This window comes from Leptopilina heterotoma, unplaced genomic scaffold (genome assembly GCF_015476425.1).
Source record: "Leptopilina heterotoma isolate Lh14 unplaced genomic scaffold, ASM1547642v1 Lhet_123, whole genome shotgun sequence".
NCBI lineage: Eukaryota > Metazoa > Arthropoda > Insecta > Hymenoptera > Figitidae > Leptopilina > Leptopilina heterotoma.
The window spans coordinates 1,886,337-1,910,492 of NW_025110842.1; the positions used below are offsets into that span (position 1 = coordinate 1,886,337).

Consider the following 24,156-nt stretch of genomic DNA (forward strand, 5'->3'; position numbering starts at 1 on the left):
ATAAATTTCCTTTAATAAATCGTATTATTTTAGAGAAATGTAAAAGAAATTGATCATAAATTTTAATTACTTTTAAAATTTCCCATTAAAATTATTAAAAAAAACTTAACAGAATTTTGAGAACATATATCGCGGTTTTTGTTTTTTATTTTGCTGAGATTCTCTACCGTGAATCTTGATTGTTATTAAAATGAATTTAATTAAAAGAAAAACAATTCATTAAACAAAATAATTTATTGTACTGCAGGACAATACATATTACAAATAATTTATTGATATAGAATTTGTAAGAAAATCATTACTATACACATTTTTCGTATATTATAAAATATATACATTTTAATTTTTTATAACTGTTGGTGACAAAGCAAAACATTATTGTTTTTTTGTTTATCGAACAAAATTCTAAAAAAATCAAAAACAAAATAATACAAAATATTATTCAGAACATTCCTTCGTCAACTCTTTCCTGTTGCCATGGCACACTTCCTCGATTTAAAAAATAATCCATTAAAAGTTTTCTAACACGAATGGCACTTAAGTTTTGGACAAAATTATGTTGAAAAGGAGAAAAGGCGTCTATTTCTTGTCCGTTCCCCATCTGTTCCACAAGATTTCTTGGGCAATAATGCCTTTCGTCTTCAGCATACTGTAACTCTTCTTGTCGAAGGTAATTGTGAAGACAGGTAGCAGCGAGAACGATTTTTTTAATATTATCTTCTCTGGCATTAATAGGTTGGCGAAATATTCTCCATTGAGATGCCATAATGCCAAATGTATTCTCAATGGTTCTTCTTGCCCTGCTTAACCTGTAATTAAATATCCGCTGCTCATTAGGCATCCGACCAGTTGATCGACCGGGAAATGGACGCATAATATTAACATGTAGAGGAAAAGCTTCATCAGCCACACAAAAATACGGCAACATTGGTCCTCCAGGGTATAATTTAGAAGGGTGTGGAATTTTTAATTGTTTATTAAATAATTGTTTTCCAAAGTTGCTTTTTTGCAGAACTCCGCCATCACTTTCCCTGCCCCTTCCTCCAATGTCAACTATTATAAATTTATAATAGGCGTCACAAACAGCCAATAAATTCAAACTATGCTGCTTTTTGTAATTGAAGTTGGTAGAACCACTGTGTGGTTGGGCCTATAAATTTGGATTTAATTTATATTAATTATCGTTGTGTTCTGGTAATCTATTTGCAGTTTAAAGTTAGTTGTTTTTTATTTTTTGTTTCTTAACTTTTTAAATAATTTTTCTTTTCAATATTTTTAAATTTTAAATTAATGAAGGTATAGAATTCATTGAATTCTTTTAAAAAAATCTGAGAATAAATTCCTTCAAACAATTTTATTTATTCATGAATATAATTAAATTCTCGCAAAGAATTTTATTAAAATTTTTTAAAATCCTCATTAACTCCTTTGGGCGAATTTCTTTGAATTTCTAAATAATAGAGTTTCTTTAATAATTTTAATTGAAAATTTTCAAAGGAATTACAATTTTTGAACATAAATTTTTTAAAGTTTCTAAAATAATTCAAATTGTTTTAAAATAATATAATTTATTCAAGGAATTTTATTAAAATATAGAAAATAATTAAATTCTTTCGAAGAATATAGACGCGTATTTTTTGCTAGTTAGTTAATAATATCCTATAAAATAAAATTAGATTGCAGCAAGATTAATTAATCAACAGGGTGGCCACCAAAACTCGAGAATAAAATTCACGTCTATTTCCCGGTTTTTTCAAGGTTTTTAGGAAATTTTCAAGGTTTTTTTGGTGGTTCAAATCTTACTATAGTAATACTGAAAAAATACAACTATTTCCACATTTTTTATTACTTTTTATTGCCGAATTTTTATAGGCTTTTCTAACGATTCTGAACAATCAATCGTATATATTTTTAAAAGTTCAGGGTTGACACAAATATTTAATTTTATTTTTTCCTGATTTCCAGACAAAATTTTCACTTTCTCCCTGACCATAAAGAATATTCTTATAAGAATATTATTATAAAACATGAAGATATAAATCACTCCGGGTCTTCGACTCGGAGTGATTTTATAAAAATTTTAATTTCCATAAAATTTTTCAGAAAAAAAATTAAATTATTTACAAAAATTTTAATCAAAATTCATTGCAAGAAATCAATTATTTTCATGAATAATAAAATTCTTCACATGGTTTCAATTATTTTTAATTAAATTTTAAATAAATTTCTCGAAAAATAAAATTATCTTCAAAAATTTTTTGCAAGAATTAAATTGTGTACATTTTACAAATAACGAAATTCTTCGCTGAAATTCAAAAATTTTCAAAATTTACATTTTTAATACAAGTTTTCAAAAGAATATAATTATTTAAATAAAATGTAATAAAATTCCTTGCATAAATTCAATTATTTTTACAAGTAATAAAATTTTTCACGTGAATTCAATTATTTAAAAAAAAATTGATAAAATTCATTGTAAGAATTCCATTATTTTCATAAATTATAAAATTTTTCTAAGGATTTCAATTAATTATAATACTATTTAAATTGAATTCCTAGAAAAATAGAATTATTCTCTTAATTTTTTTGTAAGAATTTAATTACATTTCAAGAATATAATGAAATTCTTCGTTGAAATTCAAATATTTTCACAATTTACTTTTTTAATAAAAGTTCTCAAAAGAATTCAATTATTTAAAAAAATGTAATAAAATTCGATGCAGGAATTCAATTATTTTCATAAATAATAAGATTCTTTACATTATTTCAATTATTTAAAAAAAATTTGAAAAAATTCATTGCAAGAATTCAATTACTTTTATAAATTAATAAATTTCTTCACAGTATTTCAATTATTTTTAATACAATTTTAAGTAAATTCTTCGGAAAATGTCACTATTTTCAAAAATTTTGTTAAAATTCATCGAAAGAATTCAATTATGTATTTTTAAAAATTCATGCTTTAATGCTTTTAATATTCAATTATTATTTAAAATTTTAACTAATATTTATTTTCAAATCAATTTTTTTTGGAAAATTATACAAGAATTCAATTATTTAAGTACAAAAATAAATAATTTATTAAATAAATGAATGTTTTTCGAAACTAAATTATCATAGAGAATTTTATTAAGAAATTTGAATTTTATCTAGATATTTTAATAAAATTTTCAAGAATAATTAAATTTTTCGAGGAATTCTATTAAAATTGTATTAAAAATAATTGAAATTCTATTATGAGTTTTATTATTCATGAAAATAATTTAATTTTTGTACAAAAAGTTATTATTTATGAAAATAATTGAATTATTGCGAAAAGTTTGCTTAGAATTTTATCAAAAATTTTTTTTAAATAATTCAATTCTTTTGAAAAATGTTATTAAAACTGTAGATATTGAAAATCATTGAATTGAGATAAATTTTTTGAAAAAAATTGAAATTTTGCAAAGAATTTTATTAAAATTTTTGGAAATAATTGAAATTTGGAGAAGAATTTTATTATTTTTAAAAATAATTGAATTTTTATGAGAATTTTTTAAAATTTTTGAACATAATTGAATTTCTGCGAAGAATTTTATTACTTTTGAAAATAATTGAATTTCTGCAATCATTTGTAACTTTTGAAAAATTCAATTTTTTCCAGTTACTTAAATAAAAATCCCTGATTTTTCCCTGAATTCCCTGATCAAAAAATAAAATTTTAAAAATGGTCAAAAAAATTTTTTTTTAGTTTTAATAATATATATAATACTAAAATTCAAGGTTTTTAAAAAAATTCACGTCCAATTCACGGTTTTCAAGGTTTCAAGGTCCGGTGGCCACCCTGATCAATATCTGAATAATTAAAATATTTTTATAAATAGTATTTTTCACAAAGAAATATATATTTTCTATTATGACTTTATTTTAAGAAAATAAGCATTTTTTCAAAACGGTGTGCTTCTTCGAAAATATGAACGATAACGTTATAGAGAATTTTTTTTCTTTTTGTAGAAAATAATATTAATAATAATAATATTTTAATTATTAAAATGTCAATTAGTTATTTTTATAGGATTCTGCATTCTGTTGGATAAACCACCTTAATTAAAAATTTGAAATACTAATATAACTGTGTTCCAAAAAAATTACCTGCATTACAATGTGCTTTCCATCCATTGCTCCCCAGCAATGAGGAAATTGCCATTGGTCTTCAAAACCCTTGCAAATTTTCTTCCATTCTGCATTTGATTTAGGAACTGGCATTACTTTTGGCTGCAATTTTGTCCAAATTACGTCTAAAGTATTATAAATAATACTCTGGACTGTTGACTTCCCCATTCTAAATTGCATATGCAGCGAAGAAAAGGTTTCACCAGTGGCTAAAAATCTAAAAGTAAGCATAAGTTAAACTCCTGTAGGTGGAAAATACGGAAAGTTATATATTCTAATTAAAAAATGCTAAAAACAATTACGATAAAGTTGAGGTGAATGTATCATTTAAACTGAATCCCGTTCCATTTGTTTTAAAAGTACCCAAGGGGCACACGATAACTAAAAGGCATTAAAATGTTGACATCTACTCAAAACGATAACTTGAAGTTATGAAAAAGAGAAGTGTGCCCGCTAGGTATAAAAAAAATTTGAACCATTTTTTAAAAATTTGTAAACTCTAAAAATTAAACTAATGAGGTAGGTCGTTTTTATGCATAAATGCATATATAAAAAATAAAATAATTTGATTTAAATAACCTTAATGTCAACATTAATTTCGTGGACGGATTAATGATGTCCTTGCGAGTCGGAAAACTCACTAAAGAAGGACCAACTTCCTGTAGAAGGTTTTCATATTCTACAACGCTCATCCTAGTGTAAGATCTGAATAACAATTCGTCCACAATTGCCAATTCAGCTATTAGATTATTGTGTAATCCTGAAAAATTAAATAAATTGTAACAAATTTTTTTTTATTCATAAAAAATATAAATAGTCTAAAACCAATAATGACAGTAAGATTCAAGTTTAAAAATAGAAAACAATTTTTTATTACTTCTAATAAGTGTAGACATTAAAATTAACATTAATATGTGTGAATTAATCTTTGAATTTTAAAATAGCTTTGTCAATATTACCCTTTATTTCTCTACTCTTCCACAGAGGATGTACGCGAAACCTTCTTTTTTTTTTTCGACGCAAAAGACATAACATCGCTAATAAAATATTATTTTCATTATCTGATGAAGATGAATCGCTTGAGTTACAGTAATTTACTTCTATATTATCCATTGCTAAAAGATAAATAAAAATAAAATTTGCCATTGAGAAAAGAGAATAGAAACATGAGAATATATAATAAAATAAAATCCATTATCAGATGTATAAAATTAATTATGTGATTGTGAATTATGTTGAAATAATATTATTAAATTTAAATATAAATAAATTATAATTTAATTTGATTATATATTTTAATAATTAATATTAATTTGTGAATTATTTGATCTTGAAGTAAAAATGTTAGTGGAAAAGTCGTAAACATACTTTGAACTGTACTTGTGGTGTCTAATCACTAGTTTTCCGTAGTAGCTTTAATTACATTACTTTAATATATACTTAATATATGAAGTTATAATTATATAAAAATAATTAATAATAATATTATGATATGCGTGCACTTACCAACATGCGACACTTGGTTATAACTTTTAAGGTTAGGATACCTCATGATATATATGATATATTTATATAAAATAATGAGGAATTATTTTCACTACGATAACGAATCATCCATTAAAATAGTAATATTGCGGTATTTCTAAGTTTTTAATATTCATTTTTATTAATAATAAACATTAAATAATAATTTTTAATTTTATTCAAATTCAAATTTGGCGGTAATTTTATTGCAGTCGCGCCAGCGGAAAATTGTGGTGTGGACAATTTCACGAATTTCCCGGCTGCCTGCGCAGGCAGGCAGGCAGGCAGCAGAGCTGTGACCGTACCTTCAGACCAGGTCAAGAGAGCATAAAGTACGATTCACATGGCGTCGGGTTGCATTGTTTCCGCTTTACTTGAACGCAGTTACCGCACCCTGAACCAAGATGTCGCCAAAAAAATCTCCGAAATGTTTACAAAAATCGTGTTTCTAACGTTTGAATAACTCACAAAAGAAAACATTTTTTTTTCTTTTTTTACTATATTGACACCATTGACACGAATCGGAAAATGACACTTCTGTTTATTTTTCTGATTTTTTAAATCATCAAGTGTGTTTTTTGTCACATAACCTCAAAAGAAAAGAAAAAAAATAAGGGAAAAAATGGGTAAATTTTTTGAAATAACACGGAAACTATCGAATCAAATGAGATCACGTAGAAGAGTCGTTATCACTGGAATGGGCATTGTCTCTCCTCTTGGTTGTGGGATCGAGACATCATGGAAATCATTACTTGCCGGTAAATCCGGTGTTGTAAAACTCGAGGGTCCAGATTACGAGAAACTTCCATGCAAAATTGGTTTGATTTTTATATATTTCTCCTAATTTCCCTTGTTTTATTTAATTCTTTAATATATTCATTATATTTTGTTATTAGTTGGATTATTTATTATTTTTTTGGTTCTATATATACATGACTTCAATGTATGGGTGTAGCAATTTTTATTTTCTGACGAATTTTCATTGACGAACATTCCTAAAAAGTTTAATATCTTCCAAATTAACGTTTTAAAAACATTTACTATTCTAAAAATGTTTCTAGAACATTAAACGTTTTTAAAATTTTAATTTGTCAGACATTAAACGTTTTACGAACGTTCCTCGAACATGAATGTATTTATTGACCTTTCGGTAACAGAATAAAAGGCAGAGATTAAAAATGTTTTTCTAGTTAAAAATTTAAAAAAAATAGTTAAATCAACATATCTGTAAATTAAGAAAAAAAAATTTTCTGATTTCTATTTAATAATAATAATTATTGACTTTTTTAGGTGCCATCGTTCCAAAGGGTGATAAACCCGGTGAATTAAATTTAGAGGCGAAATTTACAAAAAGTGAACTACGAACAATGTGTAGAGCGACGGCGTACGCATTAATTGCAGCTGAAGAGGCATTAATTGATGCAAATTGGCGACCTGACAATGAAAATGATCGACAAGATACAGGCGTTGCCGTTGGCGTTGGAATGATTGATCTCGTTGATGTTTGTACAATGTATGAGACATTGAAAAACAGTTACAGTAAAGTTAGTCCATATTTTGTGCCAAGAATATTGCCAAATATGGCAGCTGGTCAAATTAGCATAAAATATGGATTTCGCGGGCCAAATCATTGCGTTTCAACGGCATGTGCAACTGGTGCTCATTCCATCGGTAAATGAAATTTTTATACATTTTCATCATATGAGAAGGTATATTTTATTCTTTTTGCTTTTTATCGATACTTTTTTAATGATAGAAAGCAAAAAGATAATAAAAATGATAAAAAGAAATCTAGGTTTCCATACACGAATGTATATTATTTCTTTTTTGAAGAAATTTAATTTATTGGTTGAAAATTCTTTTTTTTTAAAGAAGGTAAAGAATTGTTGGCAAATGGACAACTCGTGAATTATGGTGTACACTTGTGTTGAAATATCCTGAATTATCTTGAATTACTTTAAATTATCTTGAATTACTCTGAACTACTTTGAATTATCTTGAATTACTATAAATTATCTTGAACTTGAATTACTCTGAATTATTTTGAATTACTCTGAATTATCTAGAGTTGCTTTGAATTATCTTAAAGTATTCAGAATATTCTAAATTGATAACCTAGTTCAACGACGAATCCGAAAAAAAGAAATTTTCCACTGCTTCCAGGTGACGCTTTTCGTTTTGTACGAGGTGGCGAGACAAATGTGATGCTCTGCGGTGGTGCCGAATCATGTATTTCACCATTGGCAATTGCAGCATTCTGCCGTCTACGTGCCCTAAGTACGTCACGTAATGATTTTCCACACGAGGCATCAAGACCATTCGATCGTAGCCGTGATGGTTTCGTCATGGGCGAAGGTTCATCAATCCTCGTCATTGAGGAACTAAATCACGCTCTTCAAAGAAATGCCAAAATTTACGGCGAAATTTTAGGTTATGGTCTCTCAGGTGATGCGGCCCACTTGACAGCGCCTAGTGAAGATGGCAGTGGCGCCTTATTGGCAATGGATAGAGCACTAAAAGACGCTGGTTGTGAGAAAACAGATGTGACATATGTCAATGCACACGCTACATCAACGCCACTGGGCGATACAATTGAATTGCGCTCAATTGAAGCACTATTTGGCGAGCATACATCCAATGTCTTTGTCTCAAGTACAAAAGGTGCGCACGGTCATTTATTGGGTGCCGCGGGTAATTTAGAGGCTGCCTTCACAATTTTAGCGTTAAAAGAGGGAATTATACCGCCTACAATAAATTTACACGATTTAGACGCTGAGAGTACGCCATTGAATTTTGTGCCTAATGTTCCTAAGGAGTGGCCAATCACCGAGAGGAGGATCGCTTTAAAAAATGCCTTTGGCTTCGGCGGTACAAACGCCTGTCTCTGCTTAGCAGAATTCCGCGAATGAAGGCTTTGTAGGTTATGTTCGATAATAAGTAAACTTTACTTTTTCTTATAAAGAAAAATCGGAGTTTACTTCTAGTTTACACTATGTGTATATGTATATTGTAAAATAGGAAAAAAATGTTACTTGTAAAATATTTTTTATGTACCATGTTATATTGTAAATAAAATACTGCAATATTTTTATTATAATTATTAATGTACCTTTCTGACCAAAAACTTTTCTAATAAAGTTTCGCGTTCCCAGACTTGTTGTCAGGAATATAAACATAATTTGCAACCCAACAAGTTTTTAGACTTGTTGTCAGGAATATAAACATAATTTGCAGTCCGGTTGACAAACTTCTGTGCAAACCGTAAGATATTAATTTTATCATCAGTCAAGAGACACAAAATTCTCTCGTTGTTATGAATACAGACAAATAAGTTGATACAGAACGACAACACAAGTATCAAATAACTATTAACAAATATATTTAAACTCATAACAATTCTAAAGAAAAAAAATGTTGACATTGACACTGGACTAGATTTGTTTAATAATTAAAATCTTTTAATGGTAATAACCGTAATGACAATCTGACAATGTACACCCATGGCGGCCATTTTTTTTAATTCACTTCATGACCGCTAGTATCGCATAGCAATTTTAAATCCCCAATAAGGTAGTCCAAGTTGGGTGGGGGAAATTCAATATGGCTGACATCAGCTGATTTACCGGAGGACAATCAATGCATTGAATTCAATGGGACAAATCAGTTTTTTAACCATAACTTTTTAAATATTCATTTTTGAACCATAGTGTAATGGAAAATTATTCTTTATTTATCGAAATCTATTTTTTAAAACAATAAAACCAAAAAATTTAATTTTATTGTTTTAAAAAATAGATTTCGATAAATAAAGAATAATTTTCCATTACACTATGGTTCAAAAATGAATATTTAAAAAGTTATGGTTAAAAAACTGATTTGTCCCATTGAATTCAATGCATTGTTTGTCCTCCGGTAAATCAGCTGATGTCAGCCATATTGGATTTCCCCCACCCAACTTGAACTACCTTATTAAACAAAAATACGAGTCGAGCTATAAATATTAGGTTATGTCAAAGTCAATATGCAATTTTTACAGAATTTAAATTAAAAAATTCGCATCGACTTTAACATTCCATTAAAAAAAAAAAAATGTAGGAGTAAACAAGGGGAATTTGAAAGAAAAATCGTAATTAATTTTTGTTCATTTACTATGTATATAATATATAATATTTATATTTATATATATAAAACATACGTACGACAATAAAGGAAAGACAGTACAAATGTAATTTTTTCACAAGGTACGTAAAAATGTAAGAAATCCATTTATTTAAAAAAAGAAATCGACGGACTTTTATTTAAAAAAAAATTAATCAAACTCACGGGGTAAAAGTAACACAAAAGAATGTATATATACTAATACGGGGGCAATAGAAGCATTTCAAAAAGTGAAAAAAATAGTTTCAAAAAAAACTATAAATAAATCCAGGACAAAAAAAATGTAAAATTCTCTTTCCCGTCATAATCTTAGTGTTAAAAAATCATTTGTGATTAAAATTAAAAAAAAAAAATTTGTACGCATAATTTTTTTTTTTTTTTGTCTTTTTTTTTAGTTTTGTTCAATAAAAAAGTGAAAATTGTAAAAAAGAGAAGAAGAAAAAAAAATACTAAGAAAAGAAATTGTTCAAGAATCAATTCAAAAAAACGAAAAGATACTTTACACTGGAATGCAACATTTATTATTACTTTTTTTTATATTAAATTTGTTTCTGTTTTTCAATAAAATGACTATTTTTTTTTTATTACAACGATGATATTTATTTTTTTTTTTCATATGCGTGATTAATCGTGCATTTTTTTTTTTTTTTTATTAAATTCTCTTATATAGCACAAATTCTCCAAAAAAGTAACTAAAAAAATATTAAAAAAAAAAAACATGTAGATTTAAAAAAAGATTTTAAAAAACTAGTAAAAACCTAAATTTTTTTTTATTAAAAAAAATAGAAAAGAAAAAACAAAACTAAAATAATTAAAAAAAAAAATTCTCAATGGAAAAAAAGTCAATTTTATCGATTTAAAAAAAAAAGTTAGCTGCTTTGCGTTACTTTTTTTGTAAAAAGAAAAAAAAATCAATGAGGAATGAAAGGTTTACGATGATTGCACAGCATTTCAAAACTATTTTTCAGTTTCTCACGAAGCTCCTGTCTCTTTTCGAGAATTTGCGATATTTTCGACTGGAATTCCATCACATCCTCCATTGGTATGTAACTCTCGGTTCCCTCGTCCTCTGAATTCGAGTCCTTTTATTTTGAGAAATAAAAAAAAAGGAAAGGACGTTAATTTTCTATTTATATTGGGAAAAAAACTATTTTTTTTTGGTTATATTAGGAAAAAACGACTTTATATGAGAAAGAGAAGGATAGAAGATGATGGGAACTCTTTGCACATGCGCAGAAAAGTTCTGGGCATGCGCAATAGCTTTGTGTGTACTTTAAACATGCGCAGAAGAGTTCTGCGTCTCTGGGCATGCGCAATAGCTTTATGTGTACTTTTAACATGCGCAGAAAATAAAAAAACTTCTGAAAAATTATAGTTTCAACTTCTTTAAAACGATTCAATTATTTTCAGAAAATATTCAAAATTGAGCAAAAGAATTAAATTATTTAAAACAAAAATTGATAAAATTCATCCAAAATTCAATTACTTTCACTAATAATAACATTTTTCATAGAAATTCAATTATTTAAAAAAATAAAAATTCTAAGCAAATATTTAATTATTTTCATAAATAATAAAACTCATCGAAGAATTACAATTATTTTTAATACTATTTTAAATTAATTAATCGAAAAATTCAATTATTTTTACAAAAAAAGTTTTCCACAAGAATTCAATTATTTAAAATAAAATTTTTATAATATTTATTATATTTCGAAAAAATTTTATTTAAAACAATATTTATAAAATTGTTATGAAGAATTCAATTATTATCAAAAATATCAACATTTTTCACAGAAATTCAATTCTTTTTAAACATTTTAATAAAATTTTTCGCAATAATTCAATTATTCTCATAAATAATAAAATTCTTCTCTGGAATTCAATTATTAATTGAAAATTTTAATCAAATTCTTATCAACTGTTCAATTATTTTTATAAAAAATAAAATTCATGGCAGGATTTCAATTATTTTTAATACAATTTTACAAAAATTAATCGAAAAAAGTAAATATTCTTAAAAAATAAATTTCAATTCCCCGAAAAAATCAATTATTAAAAAAAAGGTTTTCTTAAAATTCTTTAGAAAAATTCAATTATTAACAAAAATATTGGAATTTTTCACAGGAATTCAATTATTTTTAAATATTTTAATAAAATTGTTCGATAGAAATGAATTACCTATTTTAAATTTCAATTTTAATTAATTTTTTTTTTGAAATAATTCAATTATTCTTTTAGACTTTAATAAAGTTCTTCCCAAGAATTCAATTATTTTTAAGAATAAGAAAGAAAAACAAAGATTATTTATTAAAAGATCAATTATTTTTCATATTATATAATTTATGGCAGAAATTTAATTATTTAGAAAAATTTCAATAAAATCAATTTAGAAGAATTTAATTATTTTTATAGATATTACAATATTTTCCGCAAGATTTCAATTACTTTTAATTAAATTTCTGGAAGAATTCAATTACAATTTTTAAATTTTTTATTAACATTCTTCGTAACAATTAAATTATTTTCGAGAATTGTGATAAAACTTTTTGTAAAAATTCAGTTTTTACAAATAATTAATTATTTACTTTTTAGTGTTTAAATAATTGAATTTTGGTAGAATTTCCTAATAAAAATTGATGAAAAAAAGAATTTTAGTTAAAGTTTTAGAAAATAATTAAATTTAGAAGCCTTATACAGTGGGAATTTTTTAAAATAATTCAATTTCAAAAGATTTTTTAATTGACATTTATTGAAGAAAACTTTTTTAAAAATACTAAAATTCTCGAAAAATAATTTACATAAAAAATTGTAACAAAATTAAAAATTCTGTCAAATTTCATTGAAATAAATTTTTTTATTTTAAAGAATTTTATTTTTTCTCTTTTAAAAATTATTTTCAAATATAATTGTAATTTTTCAAGTATTTTTAACTAAAAATTTAGAAATGTATTCAGAAATACTAATTAAATTTTAAAAAGGTTTTTAATTATTTGAAAATTGAAATTATTTTCATAAAAAAAAAAGAAATTTATTACAGGATTTCAATTATTTTTAATGCAATTTTACAGGAACTGCTAGAGAAATTTAATTATTACAAAAATATTAAAATTTTTCACAAGAATTCAATTATTTTCAAATATTTTAATAAAATTCTTCGAAAGAAATCAATTATTTTAAATACAATTTTAATTAAATTTTTTTTTTAAATAATTCAATTATTCTTTTAGATTATAATAAAATTCTTCCCAAAAATTCAATTATTTACGTATAAATAATTCTTCCAAAGAATTTAATTGTTAAAGATAAATAACAAAATTATTCCTGAAAATTCAATTATTTTTAAAGGTAATAAATTTATTCATTGGAAATTCAATTATTTTTAAAAATAATTTTCTTTTTGGAAATTCAATTATTTACATTTTTATTAAATTTGTTTTAAATAATTGAATTCTTGTGATAAGTTTTATTTTTGAAAAAAAAATTGAATTCTTCAAATTTATAAAGAATTTTATTTCAAAATTATTGAAATAATTGAATTCTCGAGAAAAACTTTATTATTTATGAAAATGATTGATTTCTTACGAAGACTTTTATATTCAAATTTTTTTCAAATAATTGAATTCCGATGAAAAAAATGTATTATTTGTGAAAATAATTGAATTCTTAAGAAGAATTGTATTGAAAATAATTGAATTGAATAGGAAAATTTAAAATTGCAATTTTATTAACTAAATCTTGTAACGAGTTTTGTCAAAATTTTTTTAAATAATAGAATTTTTAGAAGAATTTTATTTAAATTTTTCGAAATAATTGAATTTCTCAGAACTATTTTTTTCTATTCTTTGAATAAATTTGAATTCTTTCGATAAACTTCATTATTAAAAATTAAAAATAATTGAATTGGTGCGAAGAAAATAAAAAATTGGAAAGTAATTGAATTTCTGGGAAATTTTTATTAAAATTTCGCTTAAATAATTGAATTCTTTTGGAAAATTTTATTAAAATAGATATTAAAAATAATTGAAATGAGGAAAATTTTTGAAAATAATTGAAATTTTGCCAAGAAATTTATTAAATTTTTTTTGAAAATAATTTAATTTCGGAGAAGAATTGTATTATTTACAAAAAATTCTTGTCAATTTCATAGTTTGTGAGGCAAACAAAAAAGAAAAAATACACAAAAATTCAGAATTTTTCTTATAAATTCTAAAACTTGAATTTTTTCCAGTACTTTTCCCTGATTTCCCTGACTTGTGGCAACCCTCAAGTAAATATTTTTAATGAACATTGGGAAAAAGTGAGGAAAAATAAAAGATAAGGGAAAATTTGTAATGTAAATAAAAGAAGTTTCTTACCTCCAGCATTTGCATGAGTGTCGGTCCCTCGCATCGATGAATTCGCAATGATGAATTTGAATGAACATTGTTGCTCGACAATAATTTCTCTGACAAACGATTGCCACAATTTTCATCGTGATTACAAAGTGCATCGATGCAGGCAACATCGGAGCCCTCAGGTGTGCATGAAAATGAGCCACTGCTCACATAATTTTCCGATGAATAACCACGATCACGCGATGAATGTTCACTTGATGAACGACAATTTCTATCAGTCATTTTTGCAATAATATGCTCCTTCATTTCGGTCCACATATTATTTGGTCGATCCAACCATACATTGGTTAAATCATCAACAGAATTTTCGGGTAAATTCCACTGATTTACTTCTACGACTCCTTCTTCTTCTTCTTCTTCTTCCTCTTCTTCTCCCTCTTCCTCCTCCTCTTCTTCCTCTTCTTCAAATATCACTTTCTTATCTTCAACATTAACAACATTAACACTTTCTTCCTGCTCAATTTGTACTCGTAATTTTTTATCATTATCATTACTAATAAGCGTGGAATTTAATTTTAATTCCTTTTTCTCATTAACAATTTTCATTGATGATGATTCATTGTTTGTTTTTCTTGCCTCTGACTTATTCTTTTTCATTTTATTACCGGACGTCTTTTTTTTCGTTGAGTCCTTCTCGTGCTTTTTATTGGAAACATTATTATTATTATTGTTGTTGTTGTTATTATTACTACTACTACTATTATTATTATTATTACTATTAGCTAGAGATTTTTTTGGATTCGAGTTTTGTGTCTTTTCGGTGCTTGACTTTTTTAGGCAATCGGGACATTTACAGGTTGGTGGTCCTTTATTTTTTGGATCCAGAACTTGTAACTAAAAAAAAAAGAAAAACATATTTGTGATTTAAGAATAAAAAATTAATTTTTTCTTTAATTGTTAAAAAGATATTGGTTTAAATACCTTGTTCCTATCCATACTCTGTGTAACGGGTTTTAAATCTGAGCAAGTGCAGGTTTCTTTACTTGAGCGTTCACTTGAGCACTGAAAATAGAAATTTTATTATTCTTTTTGTCCTTTTGCCTCTAGGAAATAAAATAAAATTTATTTCTCCTCTTTTTGCATTTATTAAATATAAAAAAAAAATGAAAAAAGTATCTACATACTGAAAAAGAAAAAGATTAACGAAAAAATTTTAAAAAATAAAGAAAAAGGTAAAAAAATAATAAAAATAAGAAAAGGCAAAAAATAATGAAAAAATATAGAAAACGGTAAAAAATGATAAAAATAAAAAAGGAAAAATAGTAAAAAAAAAGAAAGAAAAAGGTAAAAAATAATAAAAATAAAAAGGCGAAAAATAATTAAAAAACTAAAGAAAAAGATACATAATTAATGAAAAAAGAAAACGATTGATGGAAAAAATACGCACTTCGCATGTATTTTCCTTTTCTTCAGCCTCAAAGCGACGTTCCTTCTTTTTTTTTCGTTTCAGCCTTAATTTTTCCTGTCTTTGTTGCTTCGCTATTTCTTTTCTCGTTAATTCCTCGTAGAGAAGTTCAAGTTTTGTTACTCCTTGCTTGGCCTCGACAGCCATCTGTTAAATTAAATAAATCAAATATTATTATGAATAATGAATCTAAATAAAATGAAAATATTGATTAATAAATAAATACTAGCGAAAAAAACTTTAAAAAGAAGAAATAAATTTTTAGGTCGAAATTAAGATTTTTTTTTTTTTTTTGTTGATGTGAAAAGAGAAAAGAAGAAGCAATAAATAAATAAAAAGCCTACCTCGAAATTTCTGGAGAGCGCTTCAACGGCAACAGCAGCGAGAACTTTACAAATAGTCTCAGCTTCCTTGAGGCGTCGATAAATTTTTAGTAATCTTTCTGCCACGCAAATTCCTAAACAAGTAACAACTTCCTCCTGAGCTATTTCCAAAGTCTTCGCATGACGTTCCCTAAAAATAATGGAAATAATAATTATTAGAAATTCAATTATTAGTAATTCAATTATTTTAAATACAATTTTAATAAAATTCTTCTCAAAAATTCACTTATTTTTTTCAATTTTGCAAAAATTCAATTATTTTTAGAAATAATACATTTTTTTGCAGGGATTCAATTTTTTTTAAAAAGGTTTTAATAAAATTCTATTCAAGAAATCAATTATTTTCCGAAATAATTAAATTGTCGATCTATTAAAAAATCATTGAATTCTTCTAAAGTATTTATCAAAAAATCTAAAAATAATTAAATTCAATTTCAAGAATTTTATCAACATTTTTTTCAATAATTGAATTCTTTCGAGAAAATGTAATTAAAATTGTATTGAAAATAATTTAATTCTTGGCAATATTTTTATTAAAATTGTTTAAAATAATTAAATTGTTTTGAAGAATTTATTATTCAATATTCATGAAAATAGTGAAGTTTTTTTAAAATAATTTTTACTGAAAATTTCGAAAGTAATTGAATTTTATTAAGAATTCAATTATTTTCAATATTTGTAATAAAATTCTTTGCAAAAAGTCATTTTATAAATAATAAAAATCTTCGTAAAAATTCAATTATTTTTATATAAATAATAAAATTCTTATCAGGATTTCACTTGATTTCAATACAATTTTAATTGATTTCTTTGAAAATTTTAATTTCTTTTTAAAAATCTTGTAAAAATTCTCCGAGAAAATTCAATTATTTTAAAAAATAATTGAATTTTTCACAGCAGTTCAATTATTTAAAAGACTTTTAATAAAATTCAATTATTTTTAAAAGTAATGGAATTTTCGCTGAAATTCAATTATTTTAAATACAATTTTAATTGAATTCCAAAGGGAAAATTAAATTACTTTTAAACATTTTTTTTTAAATTCTTCCAAAGAATTCAATTATTTTTGGAAAATTTCCATAACAATCATCGAAAATAATAGAAAAAAATAATTAAAATATTGGCAAAAATTCAATTATTTTCCTAAATAATGAAATTCTTTGTTGAAAATTCAATTATTTTCGTAAATAACAAAAATCATTCCCGAAAATTAAAATTTTTGGAAACTTTTGATAAAACAGAAACAAAAATAAAAATAATTTAAATCTTCTCAATAATTCTATTATTTTCGTAAATAATAAAATTCTTCGACAAAAATTCAATTATTTTCTGGAAATAGTAAAATCTCTTCGACAAAATTCAATTATTTTCAAAAATAATAAAATTCTTTGATAGAATTCAATTAATTTTGGAAAATTTTGATAAAATTCGTCAAAAAATAATAGAAGAAAATGAAGAAAAGCTTCGCAAAAAATTCAATTGTTTTTGGTAAATTTTTTATAAAATTCTTTAAAATAATTAAATTGTTTTGAAAAATTTATTATTCAATATTCTTGAAAATAATGAAGTTTCTTTTAATAATTTTTCATGAAAGTTTTGAAAATAATTGAATTTTAAGAAGAATTTCTTTTCAGTTTTTAAAATAATCGTGTTTATTATTAATTGCAATTAACGATTTTCCTATTAAATTCTATTAAAATTATTCATAGAAAATTAAATTCTTTTAAACAATTTTATTAGAGTTTTTGTAAAAAAATTACATTTTTTCTTTTTTGAAGAATTTAATTAAATTTCGTGAAAATAATGTAATTTTTTTAAAAGTAATTTTAAGTGAAATTTTTGAAAATAATTGAAATTTACAAAAAATTTTATTAAACATTTTTGAGAACAATTGAATTGTTTAGAAAAATTTTATTACAATTTTCAAAAATAATTCAACCTGTTAGAGAAATTTTAATAAAATTATCTTGAATATAATTGAATTTTTTTCTAGAAAACATAATTAAAATTGTATCTGAAAATAATTGAATTTCTCAGAAGAATTTTAATATTTACAATTAAAATAATTGAAATTTTATTAAAATTGTATTGAAAATAATTGAATTTAAATAATATTTTTAAAAATAATTCTATTCTTTCGAAGAAATTTAATTCAAATTGTATTGAAAATAATTGAATTCCTCCGAAAGATTTTATTATTTATGAAAATATTTTAATTCTTGCGAAGAATTTTCTTATTTATGAAAATATTTTAATTCTTGCGAAGAATTTTCTTTTCTTGAAAATAATTAAATTCTTGCCGAGGATTTTACAATATTCATAAAAATAATTGAATTGTTTCGAAGAATTTTATTTGAATTTTTGAAAATAATTGAATTTTTTTGAAGGAATTTTATTCAAAATTTTAAAATAATTCCGCGCGTATCATTTGCTAGTATAAAAAAATGAAAGAATTTAATAAAATAAAAAGGAAAAAATAAGAAAAATAGTAAAATGAAAGAATAATTAAAATAAAAATGAAATAATAAGTAAAATATAAAAAATGAAAGAATAATTGAAATAAAAATGAAAAAATAGGTAAAATATAAAAAATGAAAGAACAATTAAAATAAAAATGAAAAAAATAAACAGTTTTTGTTTTCTCACCTTCCTATAATTTCCGGTTGAGCTCGGCCAATAATTGTGTGAATATATTCGGTATTTATTGGCAAGTGAACGTGACTTTCGGCAGTGCAACGTTTTATTCCCGCGTATAATGTGGGAACGAATCCTTTTTCCTTGGATGGATCCGCATCCGTCATCAATAGGGACGAGGCTAATAAAACTTTTGTACGACATTCCGAACAAAATCTGTAAAGACAAAAAAAAAAAAAAAAAAAAAAAAATCAGAAAAAATTATTATTTGAAAATTTACTAGAAAAAATTATATTATTAGAAGAAAACAAATTTTTCAAAAACGAAAACAGAATTCAGAAGAATTATTTCTATTTTTTAAATTATTAGCAGAAAATTAAGAATGAAAAATTTTAATATTAGAAAAAAAGCAAAATCAACAAAGAATTGCTTTTTTATTCTGAAAAACAAAAGATCTTTGAAAACAAAGATGTTTTCTTTGTTGATTTTGCTTTTTTAAAAAAGCTTAAAAAAATTTATTAGTATCTTTAAATTATTATGAAGAAAATTTTATTAAATTATTAGTATAAAAAATTGTCGTTAGTTTGAAAAAGTGTAAAAGTTTTATACTAAATTCTTGAACGTCCGAGTGGTTTTAATAATAAGACAGAGAAAAAAAAAAGTTTAATTGGTAAAAAATGATAATTAGTATAAATTTTGGAGGATTTTTTCTTTTCTTCGAACCTGTGTTTCCTGAGGTAAGTTTCGAGAGTCGCGTCCAAACGTTCGCTCTCGATTAGAGTGATTTCCTGACGACACGGTTGTTTCATGCATTCCCAGACCTCTCTACATGCATTAGGAGGTGGCCTCATTCGTTGCACTTCCAGTGTATGTAACGCGCATCTGTGCGATTTTTTGCTCCTCGTTTGTTTTTCCACAAATGAACTCAAACGAGCGCTAAATTGGAAAACAAAACCGGAAAAAATTAGATTCAAATTGCACTGAATTAAGAATTGAAAAGTAAATTAAAATTAAAACTACATTTAAATAGAAACTAAATTAAAATCAAAGCTAAATGAAAATTAAGACTAAATTAAAATCAAAACTAAATGAAAAATAAAACTAAATGAAAATTAAAACTAAATGAAAATTAAATGAAAATTAAAACAAAATGAAAATTAAAACTAAATGAAAATTACAACTAAATTAAAGTTGAAACTAAATGAAAACTAAAACTAAATGAAAATTAAAACTGAAATAAAATAAAAACTGAATGAAAATTAAAATTAAATTAAAGTTGAAACTAAATTAAAACTAAAACCAAATAAAAATTAAAACTAAATGAAAATGAAAACTAAATGAAAATGAAAATTAAAACTGAATAAAATGAAAACAAAATGAAAATAAAAACTAAATGAAAATTAAAACTGAATGAAAATTAAAACTAAATGAATTTTCAAAAGAGAATTTTCATTAAAAAAATTTAAGAAAAAATTTAGTTTTTATAAAAAATTAAAAATTTTTCAACATAAAAAAATGCAATTCAACAATAAAAATAAATTTAACATTTTAATAGCAATTTAATGAAATTAAAAATTTTGCAATAACTGAAAAATCAAAAAAAAAAAAATTCCCAAAAAATAAAAGAGTAAAAAATGCAATTTTCTTGCAAAAAAAAAAAAAATAGAGAAAGAAACATAAAGAAGAAAAGATTTTAATTATTGCTCACCTGTGTTTGTGTAAAATTGTGCAAAGCATTTGGGGCGATTCGAGAACTTCATCTTTTAAGGTTAATATATATTCTGTCGTGAACATTAATGGATCTAAAACCGGATGTCCCGCTTCCAACAGATCGAAGAACAATCTTTCCGCACTGCAAATTTAAGAAAAAGAAATTTAATTCCAACCATTTCACACGTTGGCAAAATAAATTCAATTATTAATTTCAATGAAGAGAAAAAAAATGTCTCAACAAACAAATATTAGACTTTATTAATTAATAATAAAAATAATAATAAAAAAACAAAAAATAATAATAATAATAACAAAAATAAAACAAAATAATAATAAAAATAATTTTAAAAAATACTATTAATTAATAGCAATATTAATTATTAATAAATAAATACAACTTTTAGAAATTCTATAATTAGTGTTTTTTTATAATTGAAAATAATGATTTATTATGATAGATATATTTATTACAATTTGCAAATAATTAAATTATTAAATAATAACTAATTAATTTAACAAGTAATTAAATTAATTAATTGAATTAACAAGTAATTAAATTAATTAATTGAATTAATAAGTAATTAAATCAATAACTAGTTCAATAAATAATTGAATAGTAAAATTAATATAAAATTAATCAGATAAATAATTTAATTAATTAATTATGGCGCGCCTTAATTATTAAGTAATTAAATCAATAAATGATTCTAAAAATAATTGAATAATGAAATAAATATACAATTAAATAGATGAATAATTAAACTAATTAACAATAAAATTAACGAATAATAAAATTAAAAAATAATGAAATCAACAAATAAAACTAATAGACAATTAAATTATTAAATAATTAATTTTTTAATTCAGTAATAAAAAAATAATTTTAACAAAAATTATAATAAACTGTCATATAAATAAGTAAATAAAGAAAACTGGAAATATTAAAAAATGTAAATAACTAAAAGTAGAAAAATAAATGAATTGAAAAATTTTTTTCTATAAATAAATAAAATTAAAGAAATAAATAGTTATAAGTAAGTAAAAGTAAATAAATAAAAGAAAATTATTAAATAAATATCAGACTTCGCACTCGATAATAATTAATTTTAAAAAAGTAGTAAAAAGTAGCTTTCAAACTAAAAAAGGAGTAAAAAAGTAGCTATAAAAAAATTAAACTTATCGACCAAAATAAATTCGTTCTAGACACTTTACAAATTTTTTTTTTTTTTTTTGAAAATAATTAAATTCCTAAAAAGAATTTTATTATTTATGAAAATAATTGAATTCTTGCAAAAGATTTTATTAGAATTTTTAAAAATAATTGAATTTCCAAGTATAAATTTATTATTTTTAAAAACAATTGAATTCTTGTGATGAATATTGTTATTTATGAAAATAATTGAATTCCTGTGAAAAATTCCTGTAAATATTTTTACAAATTTTTGAAAATAATTGTATTTCTGTAAAAAGTTTTACTAATTTTTAAAAATAATTGAATTCCTGTAAAGAATTTTACTAACTTTTGAAAATAAATTGAATTCTAGCTTTTGAAAATATTTAAATTCTTTCGATGAATTTTATTATTTTTGGTGGCAAATAATTGAATTCATGTGAAGAATTTTATTAATTTTGTCAAATAATTGATTTTTTTGAAAAATTTTTATGAAAATCTAAAAGAATAATTGAATTATTTCAAAAAAATTTAATAAAAATTAAATAATTGATTTCTTTTGAAAAATTTTATTAAAATATTAGAAAATTATTGAATTTCTTTGAAGAATTCTAATATTTTTTGAAAATAATTGAATTCCTGTAAAGAATTTAACGAAAGATTTTTATATGTATTTATAATTGAATTGAATTACTAATAAAAAATTTGATAATTTTTGAAAATAATTGAATTTATTTGAAGATTTTATTAAATTTTAAAAATAATTGAATTTCTGCGAAGAATTTTAATAATTTTTGAAAATAATTGAATTCTTCAGAAGAATTTTATAAACATTACTTTAAAAAATTAATTTTTTTGAAATATAATAAATATTCTGCAAATTTCATTTTCAATAATTAAATTCTTGTGGAAAACTTTATTTGTGAAAATAATTGAATTTTTCGATTAATTAATTTAAAATAGCATTAAAAATAATTGAAATTCTGAGATGAATTTTATTATTTATGAAAATAATTGAATTTTTGCTTAGAATTTTATCAATTCTTTTTTAAATAATTGAATTATTTTGCGAAATTTGATGAAAATACTAAATATTGAAAATAATTGAATTTCGAATATTTTTGAAAATAATTAAATCGTTTTAAAGAATTTGAGACAATAATTTTTGAGAATAGTTTTGTTATAGTATTAAATAAATAAAAATAAAAAAATAAATAGTTATTAGTAGATAAAAGTAATTAAATAAAAATAAAGGAAAAAGAAAAAAAAAATTAAAACTAGAAAAATACTGATTAAAGTACAATAATAATAACAACAACAAAGTGTGTAAAACAAATAACAAAAAAGAAAACAATCGAAAAAAGAGTAAAAAAAAACAAAGGAGTTATTAATAACAATGCAGGAAAAATTTAAATATTTGGAATAATATTCGAATAATAAAAAAAAGAACAACGAAATAATTATTAATCACCTTTTTCTGCAACCAACGCAAGGAATTGTTTGTCCCAGAATTGACAAGAAATCCTTACACGTCACCTCAAACGAAGATTTTAATTCCTCTTTCGTGAGTGTATTTAATTTTCTCGTAAAATCCTCGAGTTCCTTGCCACGTACAAGTGGACTATCACAAATTGCTCCCAAACCATTAGCATCCATAATTAACTGCAAAAAAACCCCCCCCAAAAAAAAAGAAAAATTATCGTTTAGATTTTCGCCGCAAAAAAAAAGAAAAAGGCGTCATTGAAAATCAAATTTTCTCTCTCTCTATTATTCATTACTTTATCATTTAACAAATGAATATTAATATTTTATTCTCCGATTTTTTTCAAAAATTCCAGAGTCTATACACTACAGTAAAACGAAATAAAACAAATTCAAAAAAAGAAAACGAAAATTTTTTAGGTTAGGTTTACAAAACACGAACATTGGCATATAATTTGATTACGTAATTATCTATAAAGTTAATTATAAAGTAAAACATTAAATTTTATCCCTTCGCAAAAAGAAATAGCATTCAATTTTTCTTTTTTCACCCAAAAAAAAAATAGAAAAAATTTTTTTTTTTACCGTTAAATTTTCATCGATATCCAATGGCATTTGACGTCGTTTCAATTCAGTTGGACTATCACCATGCCAAATATCCACTAATTTTGCCATTATCACGACACTTTTTTTTTCTTTTGTTTCGAAAATGCACTAATTTTTTTGCGCACTGATTTTTTTTATTAAAGAAAAACTCTGTTGGCGAAAGAATTTTCAACTTTCAGATCACTATATATATGTATACATATATATATAATGAAAATTAAGCCGCGATAGGAGAGGGGGGGAAGAGTATTTTTCTATCTCGATTAAAAGAAACACGGGTTTTTTATTTATTTATTATTTGTAAAAAAAAACACACTATTTCTCTTCTTTTCAAAATGAGAAAAATGAATATAATAATGTCACTAGTCTGCCATTTGCAAGGAGTTTCGAGTTGTTCTTTTCCGTTCTTTGATTCTTTCACTTCCGCCCCGATGGAAATAATTCCCCTCTACCCATCCCTTCTTCTCTCTAGAAACCCTGTTTTGCCCCACCTACTTTTATTCATCAAGGTTTTTCTCTATTTTCCTACAA

At 23.4% G+C, this 24,156-nt stretch overlaps 3 protein-coding genes across 5 annotated transcripts; 1 reads left to right on the forward strand and 2 right to left on the reverse strand.

Annotated features, from left to right (window-relative positions):
- Positions 1–215: 215 nt before the first annotated feature.
- Positions 216–5,719, reverse strand: LOC122512700. 3 transcript variants are annotated; one of them, XM_043628710.1, is made up of 5 exons: positions 5,659–5,719; positions 5,112–5,267; positions 4,732–4,912; positions 4,132–4,369; positions 216–1,150 (listed from the first exon to the last, which is right to left on the reverse strand). In XM_043628710.1, the coding sequence occupies exons 1-5, from the start codon at positions 5,702–5,704 to the stop codon at positions 443–445; spliced, it is 1,329 nt and encodes a 442-aa protein (XP_043484645.1). In that variant the 5' UTR covers positions 5,705–5,719; the 3' UTR covers positions 216–442. The 3 variants fall into 3 exon arrangements, with proteins under 3 accessions (XP_043484645.1, XP_043484646.1, XP_043484647.1); XM_043628711.1 differs by having other exon boundaries at positions 5,521–5,662; XM_043628712.1 differs by lacking the exon at positions 5,112–5,267.
- A 369-nt stretch (positions 5,720–6,088) lies between these two features.
- Positions 6,089–8,773, forward strand: LOC122512701 (3-oxoacyl-[acyl-carrier-protein] synthase, mitochondrial). The gene is made up of 3 exons (XM_043628713.1): positions 6,089–6,494; positions 6,967–7,347; positions 7,840–8,773. Exons 1-3 carry the CDS (start codon positions 6,299–6,301, stop codon positions 8,583–8,585), a joined length of 1,323 nt encoding a protein of 440 aa, XP_043484648.1. The 5' UTR covers positions 6,089–6,298; the 3' UTR covers positions 8,586–8,773.
- A 1,557-nt stretch (positions 8,774–10,330) lies between these two features.
- LOC122512702 (gametogenetin-binding protein 2-like) lies at positions 10,331–24,065 on the reverse strand. Its single transcript, XM_043628714.1, has 10 exons — positions 23,605–24,065; positions 23,009–23,199; positions 20,362–20,505; positions 19,377–19,589; positions 18,666–18,869; positions 15,981–16,149; positions 15,619–15,783; positions 15,153–15,233; positions 14,193–15,065; positions 10,331–10,916 (listed from the first exon to the last, which is right to left on the reverse strand). The coding sequence occupies exons 1-10, from the start codon at positions 23,692–23,694 to the stop codon at positions 10,746–10,748; spliced, it is 2,301 nt and encodes a 766-aa protein (XP_043484649.1). The 5' UTR covers positions 23,695–24,065; the 3' UTR covers positions 10,331–10,745.
- Between the last annotated feature and the right edge of the window lie 91 nt (positions 24,066–24,156).